Source organism: Xiphias gladius, chromosome 4 (genome assembly GCF_016859285.1).
Source record: "Xiphias gladius isolate SHS-SW01 ecotype Sanya breed wild chromosome 4, ASM1685928v1, whole genome shotgun sequence".
Lineage (NCBI taxonomy): Eukaryota > Metazoa > Chordata > Actinopteri > Istiophoriformes > Xiphiidae > Xiphias > Xiphias gladius.
The window spans coordinates 9,308,081-9,322,260 of record NC_053403.1 but is presented as its reverse complement, the minus strand read 5'-3'; the positions used below and the strand labels follow the sequence as shown (position 1 = coordinate 9,322,260).

The 14,180-nt window shown below is 40.7% G+C and overlaps 1 protein-coding gene across 1 annotated transcript in view; it reads right to left on the bottom strand.

Moving 5' to 3' along the window:
- lpgat1 (lysophosphatidylglycerol acyltransferase 1) overlaps positions 1–14,180 on the bottom strand; it is a 46,127-nt gene that overhangs the window by 3,629 nt on the left and 28,318 nt on the right. Inside the window, exon 5 of the mRNA XM_040125701.1 lies at positions 12,764–12,890. Coding sequence (XP_039981635.1) covers positions 12,764–12,890 — 127 coding nt within the window. The remainder of the gene's footprint in view (positions 1–12,763; positions 12,891–14,180) is intronic.

Genomic DNA, 14,180 nt, shown 5'->3' with positions numbered 1-14,180 from the left:
CACAAATGTCATTTGCTGCTTATCTTTGTGAGATGTTATAGTCATCTGAATATCTTTGGGTTTTGGACTGACCCCTTGGGCCCTGGGAGAATATATTGGGCCTTTTTTAAAAACCCTTCCGATGTTTTATTTATAAAATTATTGATTGATTCAGAAAATAATCCTCACGTTAATTGATAATGAAAATAACCAAGTATGGAGCTGCAACGATCGACATGTCGGTATGTTGATAATCGTATAATCGTACTTGTCATCTTTTAAAGCAAAAAAAGTGAAATATTTGCTAGTTCAAGCTTCTCAAATGTCAGGATTTGCTGCTTTTCTTTTATTGTAAACTGAATATCTTTGGGTTTTTGACTGCTGGTCGGACAAAATAAGGAATACGAAGACGTCCCCTTGGACTCAGAATATAACGTGCATTTTGTACCATTTTCTGACAGTTTCTTGACTAGATGATCAACTGATTTATTAACAAAATAATCTGCAGATTAATTGATAATGAAAATAATTGTTAGCCGCAGCCCTACTTTCCACAAAAGTGTATACAGGATCCCCTCAATAAAATGATCAATATAATGAAAATAAATAAATAATCAGAATAAGCATTCACGTAATAAATGTCAATGTGTTGAACAGATATTAAAAAGGTTCACCTCCTTGATGATTGAAATTTCTTCTGGAATAAGCCAGTACCATCTGATTAAAGGGTTTACATGAAGCACTTTTAATTCTCACTGAGCCCATATTCTGAATTTTATTGGTGTAAAAAGCTCAGCTACCGTCAGAGAGGACATTAGTGCAGATAGAGCCTCTCTACAGTAAAATCTTTGAACTGAAGCAGTCTGTATGTCCAAAATCAGGAAACAGGCTTTGGCCTGCTTATTCCCCAGATCAGAAGGGTAGGAGCTGAAGATTCAACGCAGACTTCCGTCTGGTCCGTATATTTTAAATGCAAATCTATGGACACTTCTCCTCATTATCCAGCGGTTCACTGTGCGGCCGTTGCTCTGTGGCAAGCCTGAACAAGGTCCTGTTTAAGTAAGGCAACTTTTTAGGTGCCCGGCGGCATGAAACTCCTGTTAAATTCACGAGAAAACTGACTTAAATCCACCACTTTCATCTGTCAAAGGTTCTAATAAAGCTGAATTTTTGAAGATAAAACAGCTTTGGACCCACAGCTACACCCGGCCCCGAGCCGCTCGGGCTGCTCAAAACTGGAGATAAGCTGCTGTGGTCACAGTGTGATTAGAGGTCAAAGCAGGACTTTCAACGAAAGCTTCTCCTACTGTGTCTGTGAATAGCAGGTATATTTTTTTGTTACTGATGTGCCATAGGAACCAACCACTACCACTGATGTACCTCAAAGCACTAAGGATAAAGAGAATAAGGTCAGAGAGAGGCTGAGAATAATAGACACATCAGTGCCCTTATAATAATAAGACTGATATTGACCAATAATAGGTGGACAGAAAGTAGTTATTAAAGCAAAGGATAAATCAAGCAGGTCACCCCTGTCCTGTAGTCCTGTAACTGCCTTCTACTTGCAGTGATAGGTGGCAATTTGTGGTTTGGGCTGGTTTATTTTTATATTACATATTTGTAGTTTATTTTTTATGTGGAAAATCTGGCTTTTTTTTTTTTCACAGCAATGGTCATCGATGGAGGCGGTGTCATTAAATGTAAGTGCATGAATGAATGATTATGTGTGTGATCTAATGTAACTTGTTTGAGCCCAGAGAGCATTTCACACCTGCCCCAGCATAGGATGCCTCCCAAAGTCCCTCTCTGCTCAGTCATGTAAACTGATCGCTCGGTAATCCTGGCAGTAGAAAAACTGGAACTGGCTTGGTATCGGAAGGTTTGTGGATTTAGGGCCTTGGATAGCAGGTGGCTCCCACAGCGCTTTCCCTGAGCTGAAATATTCGTGGTGAAATCAGGATCTTTTGGTGTCTGCACAGGCCGCTGAGGACAGTTGAGGTTTAGGAGGAGGTGCTGCTGATTCGGATCCACAGGAAATCAACACATCATGCTTAGATCGAATACAGTATCTTCCCCTTATCAGCTGCTTTCACTGGTTTATGAGTTATCTGTAAAAGTGGCTTCAAATTAACCACTTGCAGCCAAAATAAAAACAGCAGTTCACAAACTTCACAAACTTTTTGGGCTCCGCCTTCCACAGTGTGAGTAATATTACTATAATAATAATTATTTGCTACACAGAATAATAATAGCTATACACTTCAAGGATTTAAAATGTAGGTGAGAAGTTGTGTTCTAAGCGTGTGCAGATAACTTCTCTGGAGGTGATTCAGACGCCGGGACTCTACTGGCTGCTTACAATTAATAGGTTGTACTTAAACTTCAAGCTGCGGCCAACATCAGCGATCTCTTTTTGGCTCATACAAAAAAAAGCAGACTTCTATCAATCAGTTTAACATGTCGCTGCAAACTGAAATGTTACTATTAACGGCAAAAGCAAGCGGAGAGCCAAACAGTTGCTAGCAATGCTCTGCTCGGCTTTTGTTTGCAGTAGTGCGAAAAATGGTAAGCATTGCTCTACAGTGTAAATATTGTGCTGAGTGAGAAGAAACAGAGTATGGTGGCGTGTGTAACAGTGTACAGTGGTGACAGTGGTGGTGGTGGTGGTGGTGAGGACCTGGTGGTTATGTGGGCCACAGCAGCGCTCTTATTTCTAGCGTAACCCACTTGGCACCGGCCTGCTTGCTAACCTGACACCGTGGCGCAGAGACAGACAGCTGGGGGAGAGCTGCAGCTTCCCTCTTTCAATACCCTTCAACGTCCGACTTTTGCCATGTCTTCACCTGCGCTACAGGAAACAGATGATGTGCAATCTTACTTAGAAGTGATGCTGCAACTTCTGCGGCTAGTTCCTGAGTAGATGACAAATAACAATCTCAAATGTAGTTAACAGATTTTAACTGCAGCAGTTATTTTTTGCCACATAGTTATCCCTGTTTATTCATTAGGGGTACAAACAGTGTGAATCAGAAGGCTTTGATCTTCTGTATTTACTGCCTTGTTTGAACCATTTAGCTCCTGAGCAGCACTCATTCTTAAGATATTATTTTTCCCTCCAAACTTGGTCGAGAAGTTAATTAAATTTGGACTGTGGCTGGAAAAGTCGGTCCACTCAATGAGCCTCTTTGTAGGGCAGCCAGTCATTGTTTGGAGACGCTGCATGACCCCAAATCTCCCTGGCTGTGAAGTCTTGAGAAACAAAGAGGTGCCCTGGGAGGCCTGCGCTCAGGCACAAAGCTACAAAAGGTGAATATTGAGATTAGCTGCCAGTGTGGCTGAGGGATGAAAAAAATCCTCCTGTCCTGCTCCTTGTCTCTTTTTAGTTAAGATAAGGCTCCTCATCTATGTGCAATGAAGCTCCAAATCCCAACCTGCTGCCTTTGAGTTCTTTCTCTTGATTTTCCTCTGGAGTGACGCTAAAGCAACGATCAAACAAAGAATTAGTTAAATATGTTAAAGTATACGCAAATCCTTGTTTTACTTGTGCTATACGGGATCAATAATGATGGAGATTTCGTTGTATAATTTTACTTTTGTTGTCAATGGGGATTCCTGAGGGAACCACACACTCCACACGACTCTTAAGGGCTCTTGCTCGCAGAATGCCAAGAAGTGCTTATCTGCAATCAGAGAGAGGTTGAGGGACGGCAGGAGTCCGCTCGTTAATTGCTCCATTTAGTCTTTAATCTGCTTCCTCTGACTCAAGGCAGTCTGTGTTCCAGGAAATGGGTTTGGTGCAGAACAATGGACATGACACAATCTCCAATAACAAATGTAAAAAAGGCTCAGCCAGAAGGAGAAAAGTGGGGAAATCTCCCAACTTGTCGATAAACAAGACTAGTTGAACTGTTTAGACTTAAGCAATCTGCAAAAAAGGCCGAAGCCTTTTTTTAACACACAAATTGATTGTGTTTTGTGAGGTCTGTCTACATTAACATGCATGATCAACTTACTGCAACAAAAGATATTTTTACGTCAGTGACTGCTCCTTAAAAAAGGCTGTACATACTTGTGATTGACAAGGTATTAAATAACATACCCATGCTAGTTATCACATTCTTCTTTCAATGAGCTGTCACATTATTACTGATGAGGTTGTGTCGTACAAAGAATTTTGTTTATGTTATAAAATTAGAAACAACTGAGGAGCAATGAACGCTGTCACATGTGCACTAGCGTTCTGGCTATGATCAGTATTTTGGAGTGTCCTGTTTTGTGTTGTGCAAGTAAACACCATATCCTGGTTCCAGAAACCCGCATAAAGGCCTCATTCTGGTGTTGAGAAACCTAGACATACGAGCCGGAGCTACTCTGACACTAACCAGGATACTGCGGCATCCTAGCACCTCATCCAGGTTTCTGAACATTCTCCGTCACGTGTGCAGGTTCGTCATCAATGCAATATCATCAATATGAAATATTTAGTCAGAAAAACAAAAAAATGATGATGATAACTGATGTAATTAGTGCCGAACAATTATTTTCATTATCGCCGTATCTGCTGATTATTTTGATTAATCAATTGGTTGTTTGGTCTAAAACATCAGAAAACGTTGAAACAGAATGTAAGTGATGTCTTCAAATAGGCTTTTTTGTTTGACCAACAGTATGAAACCCACAGATATTCGCTTTAATATGAAATGAAACTGGGAAAAGCACCAAATCTTCATATTAGAGAAGCTGGAACCATAAAATGTTGGGCATTTTTGTCATCAAAATTTCCTTAAAATTATTTTTCTGTTTTTAGACTAATCGATGAATTGTTTCAGCACTAGATGTAATGATGACCGACACTGAAATGAAAGCAAAAGTCCGCAAACCATAAACTGTATTGTTGCTCTCTTTTTCCATTGCTGGTGATCAAATGAAGAAGCCAAATCCAATGGAGAGGTAAATGCAGCAGAGTTACACAGACAGAAACTAAAGTGAGTTCATCCTCAACTGCTGAGGCAACTCGGCCGATCAGAAACCTGGATGCTGTCATGATTATCTATACGGGGTTATGAATAACCAGGTTGCTCTATGTTCCATATTCACATCAGATTCAGAATATGATCCAAACCACTATGACATTCAAAACCACGATACTCTCGTGCATCTAAACATGGTCAATTATTTGTCATTTACTCCCCTAATACCCAGACTTTATCTTCAACAATTACTCTAAAAATATAATCCACTTGTGTGTGTGCAGGTAATCAGTTGCTCAGTAATGCCTGCGCATACGTGATGACATGGTAACTAAGCGGCTACAATGGAACTCCTTAGTAATGTACAACAAGTCTTAGGAAGAGACCCCGGTGTTTATTGTAAGTGTGTAAGACCAACAGACGTAAACAAAGAGCCAACACTAATTTAAACAACTACTGCAGGGAAAATCCAATCTCTGTCCTGGCTTGTGTGCAGTGACAACTTTCCCATGTTATCTGCCAATGTCGTAAAGCTATCACACTGGCAAAAGCCTCCGAACTCGTCCACAAAGACAGGTCGTTACATTCTGACCATTTTTCATTACCTGGCAGTCAAACAATCATTTGTAACTAGAGGTCTTTTAGAAGACATGGCGGATTTTCTGCTAGAGTTCTTGCATGTTAAAGAATTTGTTTCTCCCTACACAGGGGACATGACAACGGAGTTTGGATCACAATTTTCGGCACACTGGCGATAGAAAAGGCTGTGATATCAGTCTTCCTTTACGCCTGGTAGGATTAAAAAGTTTAACTCCAAAACACTGAGCGCAGTTAAACAAACATCCAAAGAGATGTTACGATTTGGCTCATTTGCCATCTAAGGGTGGTTTGACACCTAACTTTGTATGGAGGATGTAAACTGGGACTTTAATCTATTTTAATATTAATCTGCTTTTATATTGTTATTTGGATGTTTAACAAATGTATTATGGAATGTAGTTTTATGTCGTTTTTATCTATGGTTTTATTTTTTTGGTGCATTCCCTGCATTTTGGTAAATCAGTTGGTTGATTAGAATGGGAGCACTGTCATTTTCATGCTTTTATGGATGAAAGAGCTAAAGCTTTGAGCCTTCACCTGTCTGGTTTGGTTCAAACCAACTCTGGTGCTTTTGGCGTTTGGTCTGGTTCGCTTGGGCTTGGTGCGACAGCTGTCAATTGAACCTCCGGTGTGGACTAAACAACTGGACCAAGACCACCTGAAAAGGAGTTCTCAAGCCACTTCCAAGTGGACTCTGATACTGTTTCATTTGTGGTGTGGAAGCAGACCGACCACAGGACTTTAAATGCAAAAGCTTAACTACTATCACATCCATCTGCAGATTTGGAACTGTTAGGATAGTGGTCTACTGATCTGTATAAGTGGGATATACCCTATATTATTTTGTCACCACGGTAACACGTGTGCACTTCATCACAGGATTGTGGGGATTTTCCAAGTTAGAACAGCGGTGTTTTGAGCTTCTGTCCTTCTGAAATGAGTGAAACGTAGAGGTCGCACAGTAGCTATCCTCCCTTAATATTTAGTACAAAATGCCTCTTGTGCCATTTCTGTCTGTTCATCACCACTTATGAAAGACAAGGTTGAGCTGCAGTCTCGATCAATAATTTTCATGATCAGTTGTTTCTGACATCAGAAGGCTTAAATACAAACATTAGGAGTTGCATCACCTGTCAGTCGCCAGAATCTGATTTCGCTCATGGGTCCGTGTGGCATCGTGGACGAAAGATCACAGTAACCAAAACTGCCAGTCAATGTAACTTCATGATTATACTTTTCTGCCTCGTTTGTAAAAAGTCAGTGTGAACACGAAATGGAAGGACAAGGACATACTGTATCGTTTTTTTCCCCCTTGGTCTAGATTACATGAACCACACTACAGCAAACACCACCATGATTGATCTCTGTGTCGACGTGGCAGGAGCACACTTTCACCTTGTCACCGTGACCATAGGGCGCCGACAGAGTGTGGCTGTTATCATTTGAGGGCACAGGAAAGAGATTTAGGTTGTGGGAGGTGCCGTTTAGAGGTTAATAACTGCCTAGCTTGGGAGCCCTGACCTGTTATCTGTGCAGAGGTCAGGGGCCACACTGTCCCTGTCACAGGTGGATGTGGCCTGAATTGACTTGACAGTCACACAGATGTCAGCACACCCAACTGCTGTTTATGAAGGTTCATGTTTGCTTTTAGTTAGTTATATTTAGAAACATTTACTCAACTACTATACTTTGATAAATATTTACTGTACTTATACTTTTACATGAGTATTTCATTATTATGCTACTTTAAACTTCTACTCTACTAAATTTCAGAGGGAAAAAGCATATGTAACAGTATCAATCACCAAAGTTTTTCTTTTTTCACAATTGTGATTGTGATTGCAAACTGATACAGGTACCAGTGTTTTCTTTTTCCCACATTTTAAATCTGTGTATAACACTGCGTGGAACTCAGTGGAATCATTTCTATGTAATATAGTCCCCAGACTTCTGTGACACCAAAGTGAACCTATGAATGTAACTCGTACACAAAACACGTGACATCGATGGAGAATCTGTATTTGATGTGGATCCGACATGGCCGATACTCAATCTGGTTGAAAGTCAGTATCGGCCAGTTTTCAAAGCGAATCATCTAAAAGATCAACTTTTTCATAATTCTAGTGCTGCGGTGGTGCGTGATTTTGGAGATACAGACGCTTATATCTGGAATATTTCTTGAACAACTTGGTTTAAATTAAAAACAGGTTGAAGTATTCTCACCGCATAGAAAAAACAAGGTTCTGAGGACTACATTACAGACAGAAATGTCTTCATGAAACCCATTGTGTTTCAGCTCGATGAAACACCATGTGTTTCACAAACACTACCTTTTTAGCCTGGCTTTTGATTAGAATGTTTTATGACCATTATTTATTTAATGAAATCATTATTTTTCGTATTCATGCTTTTAAATATTTTCACCCTCTTACTCTATTTCATTTGTTGATGTCATTTATCTTTTTTACTGTTTTTTCTAAACTTTTTATTCATCTATTTTGTTATCTATTTTGCTTTTACATTTTTGTAATTTTTATTTATCATGTGCATTAGTTTCAAATTGTTTTATTGTGCATATTTGTACTGCCTAATTATCAGCTTGTGTGTCATCTGTAAAACACTCTGAATTGGACTAACCTGTATGAAAGCTGCTATACAAATAAAAAAAAGTCTGGTGATTGTAAGCAGCTGTTTGGCATTACAAATACTTTTACTTTTGTTATTTCAAGTACATTTTCCTGATAATACTTCTGTACATTAACTTATGATTTTAAATGCAGGATACTTGTAATGGATTACTTTTACACTTATGTAATACTACTTTTACGGAGGCAAATGATCTGAATACTTCTTCTACCCCTGGTAATGGGCTTTGAACTTCGAGGAGGATTCTGCGTCAAATGAAGTGAATATGGGTGGGGGATGTCTCCTATAATGGGTTTCTATGGTGACAAGTCCTCTGAAGATCCTGAGCTTTGAAAAAAGGAAATCTCTCTACTCTTTCATTATCCCCAGACACCATCTCTAATCACCGAGGCACTCATTACACTGACATGTAAAACAGCAGCGTGAGAGATATTGATCCTGGTGTGAGGTGTTGAAGGGACCTCAATAAACACTAATTGGTAAAAAAAAAAAAAAGTCAGAAATGTAGCGTCTGATTTGCATCTAGTAAGTACAGATATTGCATCTTTCGAGATTTTAGAAAAAAAATCTGCCTCATATTTAAAGAGGACGGTATGTATGGCTGGAAGGCACGCTCAATTCTGTGAGCGTGCCTTGACTCTGAAAGAAAGCCAGGTGCCCAGCTCGAAAGCATGCATGTGGTGACCACGCAAACTCTGGCTCCACAAATCATGTCGACTTTAAGATATTTTCAAAACAGCGGCTTTCAGAAAACGCACGCAGCGGTGGAAAAAGAGAGGAGAAGGTACACTTTAAACAAAAAGGATTTCAACGTATTTAACACCCACTACTGCCCTCGTTCGGCCTCTGTACACCCACCTAGCTCTCCCATCTGCCATTCACAGAGAGCTTATGATGCTGCAGTCTGCGAGGCTGAGATTATATGGAGAGAGGGCAGGAGAGACAGCAAGGGAGGGTGGAGCTGAGGGGTGAGGACTGGAGGCAGGGACAGGAAGAGGGAGGTAGAAGGATTAAAAAAAAAAAAAAAGTGCCGGGCGCTCAACGTGGATTCATCTAGAATATTACTCAATACTCAGCTGACTGTTTTGAAGCCGAGGCTCAGGCGCAATAGTAATCTACACAGCCCCATTAAACGGTAGCACAGGAGGAGGTCGGCGGTTTGTTATCAAGGTCAGTTCACATAGGAAAAGTCGGGCTGAGGCGGTCGCATTTAAGGCTCCAACACACGAAAATGACTGCAAAGGCTGATCGAATGCTTCATGTCTTCCGTTAAATCACACCACACAGGCTACAGTCATGACATGACAAGCCGACAGCTGACATACACCTGTGTTCAGTGCCTGCGAGGGAGGAAATAACTAGTCAGTAGTTTCAGGTTATAATCCAAAAAAGAAAACCGGAAGACACATGCTTCTAAAAAAGATTTCCATTTACATGCTCATCTGGTGGTTAAACAGTCTTTGCTGTTCTTCTGCTTGTAGGACAAGAAAAAAGAGGCAGAAGCAAAAAAATAAAATGAGATACCACACTAAAATGGTGAAATCACTGATTTGCTTAGCTGAACAGGCAGTCGGAGAGGTCTATCTTACCGACTGCCTCCACTGCAGATTCAACATGCTGAATCACCGATAGGGCCGGCGGCTGACACTCTGCTTGGTGTCACAGCCCTTACACTGTTTTTACGCTGTCCTCTTTCCTGCATTTTTTCCGATAACACCATCAATTTCATGAATTTTACTACAAACATTTTGAAGTGTTTTTTATTCCAACATCAATCGGGCTGGTTTATACTTAAATTTGCGTCTTGTAACGCTCCTCTATATATTTCCAATTTATCACATTTGGAAAAATAGTGTTTCAAGTGCAAACTGGCTCTTAGTCAAGACAAAGAAGATTTTTTTTTTTTTTTTAATTTCGATTTGCTCATGACCCAAGTTGCAAAACAGCTGAAAACCACCATTTAATGCCACAGACTCAAACAACTTTTGCAGTACAGCCCTTGAATTACCCGTATTCCCCGTCTGAAGTAAACTTGTTTTTGTCATTTTGTGGCAATGAAAAAAGAAACTTTCATGTAAAAGAGGTAACACCGAGCCAACTTGAAGCCTGATATGTACTCTCAAAACACTTCAACCAATGGTCAAGCAACGTTCATTTCTTCTCAATAGATCTTTTAAAACGTTATCCTGGTTATGTTGTCATTGTTGATATGATTGACGACGCCGTGAATGGTTAGCCGGACTGGTGAAACCTTTTTATCATCTGTGTGACGATAACTGACTCGTGTGACTCGTATTGTTCACGTTTCTCTTAAGATGCCCAATTTTAAAAGCTCAGCTATTAAAGTACTGTGTAGTGAAGTCTTAGCCCTCAAAATTCCAAAATATGCTTACAAGTTTATTTTTTGAAGGAAAGCTGGTAAAAAAAAATAAATAAATAAAATGCTGCACTCACTGTAAACTGTCCTAGACTGGCACAGCAGAGATACTGTTGTAGGGTGGCACGCTCGCCTAGCCGCCTCTCCTATCTGCATCACCATTTTGCATCATATTGCTCACTCCCTCACAGTGTTCCCTTGATCAGCATGCAGATTAATCTTCTTGTTGAGTCTGCACATGTGACAGCACAGACCCGACGTCTCTATGATCAGTGCCGTCTACACAGTTAGAACTGACTGTGCACACTAGCTATACGACCAACTGTGCCTTTAGCTTGGTTGGGTGCTTGCCCATTCGTCCCCAGGATGCAGAGCTGCTGACCGAGCAGGGGAAGGTGATTGTGAGGATGGCTGATCGGAGAGTCCCTGAGGTGGGCTGGGACTAGTGCATCGTCTGCTCATCTAATTAAAGACCTAATGAGTCCTAAGCTTTAGTCAAAGCGGGAAGAGAAGCCTCCTGAGACGGGCCGGCAGGCCGGGGTTCATAAATCACCCCTTACTTTGCCCTATCCCACCCCGCACACAAAAGTGTACACGCTGGACGAGCAGCGTCAGGCGGTTGTTCAGCAGTGCAAGTGAACATCGAGGGTCAAGATGACTTCTACTTGATGACCCCTGCGTGAGCCTTGATACGGCCCCCTTATGATCTAACCTGTCAAGACAATGCACAGAGGACCACATTTATCTTGGACTGAGTCTACAGAAAAATCTAATCCTGGCCCACCTTCATCATATCCTCCAGTGGATGGATTAGTAGCAGAGGGGAACCTGGAGGGCAGTGAGAGCAGGACAGCATGGAGAGGCAAAGCATTTGCTTTGCATAAGAGCAGTGATATTCTTAGCTACAGAAATAGGATGCTGATTATGAATACTGTAGCTTAGTTTCTATCCATTCCTGCATTTCCTTTTTTCCTTGTTGTCTATGAGAAATGCTGTTGCTGTTTCGATCAATTAAAGCAATCAATTGCTTCTATGTGAAATATGAAAAATGGCAATATAATTCCCCGGAGCCCAAGGTGACCTCTTCAGAATTGCTTGTTTTGTCCCACCAACAGTCCAAAACCAAAAAATATTTTGTTTACTATGATATATATTACAAAGAACAGCAGGTAATTCTCACATTTGAATAGCTTAAACCCATGAATGTTTGGCATTTTTGCTCAAAATGAGCTGAACTATTAACTGACTAATTTGTGGTGATCAGCTCATTCATTTTGCCAACTCTAAAATTATGTTTTTTATTAATGCATTGTATCAGGGACTGAAAATCACTCAACTCTCCCTTGTTGATGCTTAAAAATGTCACAACTTTTATGCAATGGCAGACCTGAAGTAAATGCCCTTTCTCTGCCCTGAATTCTGATTTAACAAGTTACGTTACGTTTTTTTTTAATGCTACTACAAAAAGCCTTATTCAAAGCTGACTCCTAACAAAGAGGGAGAAAAGCAAGGCTACATGTTGCATACATGAAGTGACGGAATGACTGAAACTTTCAACATGTATGGCAGATGTTGGGTCTTGTCACACGTGAAGGCACCTTGTTACCTCTTTACAGGTGTGTCCTGCTGACTCAGGTATGAAGGTATGCAAGGAGGGGTTTTCTGCAATGAACTTGCATTATCAGTAGGTGGACTTAAGATTCTGTGATAAGTTTTACCTCTATATAAGTGAACGCTAGTAAAGTGAGTCACATCTATAACAGGGAGTCTCAAAGTCTCTGTGTCTCTCAAACAGAAGTGACTCGTAACTCTATTATAGATCTGGGATTTGACTCCCTGGTAATGCGATTCCTCTCATGAAGAAAATTTAGATTTTTCTCTGGTTTGTTGGGAAGACAAGGACATGGGGAGGGCTATGAGAGCATGAGTGTGACATGAGAAAAGCACTGTCCCTCGATTAACTAATACTTTATTGGTAATCATGACCTGAAAGTCCCAATACGGATTTAAAATGTTTAAAACAATACAAGTCTACTAGGATTACGGAGCACTTTCTTCTTGTATAGCAATAATGGCTCTGACGTTCTCTCTCATGTGAATGACAAATTAGAGTTTAGGGGAAACTACGTTAGAACAAAGCTCATATGGAAAAGTGAAAAGGTAAATGTAATGACAAACATTACATCCTTACCTGTAATGTACATGTGTGACTGTAGGAGGCCTGTAGCCAAAGATCCAGGTCTGGATGTCCATGGGTGTTGCTTTAGGGTACGCTATGGTCACATCTATTACCCACTGCAGGCCTTTACGCTTGTTACCTGTCAATGGGAGAAAATACAAACACAGAAAGTGAGTTGGGAGGACAAGAAGATGCCCAGGGATACAAAAGCTAAAGCATACCCAAACTTCACTTAGTGTTTTTAGGTATGCCATAGTTAAGTAATCACCACAGTGACACACTACATGTTTACCTCCAATCAAAAAGGTTCAGAGGTCAAGATCGGTCTACAATACAGCAGCCCTGCAGCTGGTAGAGATTCGATGACATTTATATCGATCGGATGCATGCCATCCTCCCTCTTAAGGACAGTGTCTATGACAAGTAGGTGTCCCTGGAGATTTTCATATCGTAGCAGTGCAACCAAATGAAGGCTGGTTACCTGCCAAAGCCAAAGTCACTGGTGGAACACCAGCTGAAGCCCGAAGGCATACAGAATTTGGCTGGCAGCTACATTTATAAGTCACAGTGACAGAAACCTTTGTACCTCAAACGCTAGTCCTTCACAACACATTATCTTACTAATAAATTACTATAAAAACATACTTTCTTGTATTTTGTAGTTCTAATTTATTACCTAGAATTTATGGAAGGGTGAGTCAGGGAGGATAGAAAGATGGAAAAGGAAAGAAGAAGCGTGAAGAAAGTAGTGAGACAGGAAGGCGAGGGAGGACAGATGGTAGAGAGGGAATGCTAAATGTGATAAAATTTTTAGTCAGCTGCAGGGTGCATCTGTACAAGTATTTATGTACATTATGCAGGTTCAGCTTTGCACTCATCTGTACATAAACAGTACAAAATAAATTAAAATAAAAGGGCATGATAAGGCTAATATATCTTTTCTGCATTAAACCCCTTGCCTGCTATTAATCTAACACCTGCAGGACTGAGGTTGACTCAAACATTAATTGTGTGTGTGTGTGTGTGTGTGTGTGTGTGTGTGTGTGTGTGTGTGTGTGTGTGTGTGTGTGTGTGTGTGTGTGTGTGTGTGTGTGTGTGTGTGTGAAGTATGCTGGGACTTTGACTATAAGGATGCAGTGACTAGCCACAGTATGTGAGTGGGTTTCAGTATTGGGAGTGGTGAATGTTGAGAAACTTACAACAGGTGATCCACCACCCCTAGCATTGTTGAAAGGCATACTTCTTCACTTTGGACAGAAGTTACACATTTCCTCCTGCATTTCCTCCGCTAGTCTAAACGCGTCCCTGACTTGTTTATACCCTGGATACGCAGTGATAAAACTGATAACAACCGTAACATCTGACTGTGCAAACAAGCGCATTAACTAAATGCTGGAGTGTTCCTTTAAGCTGCATACTCGGCACAAGC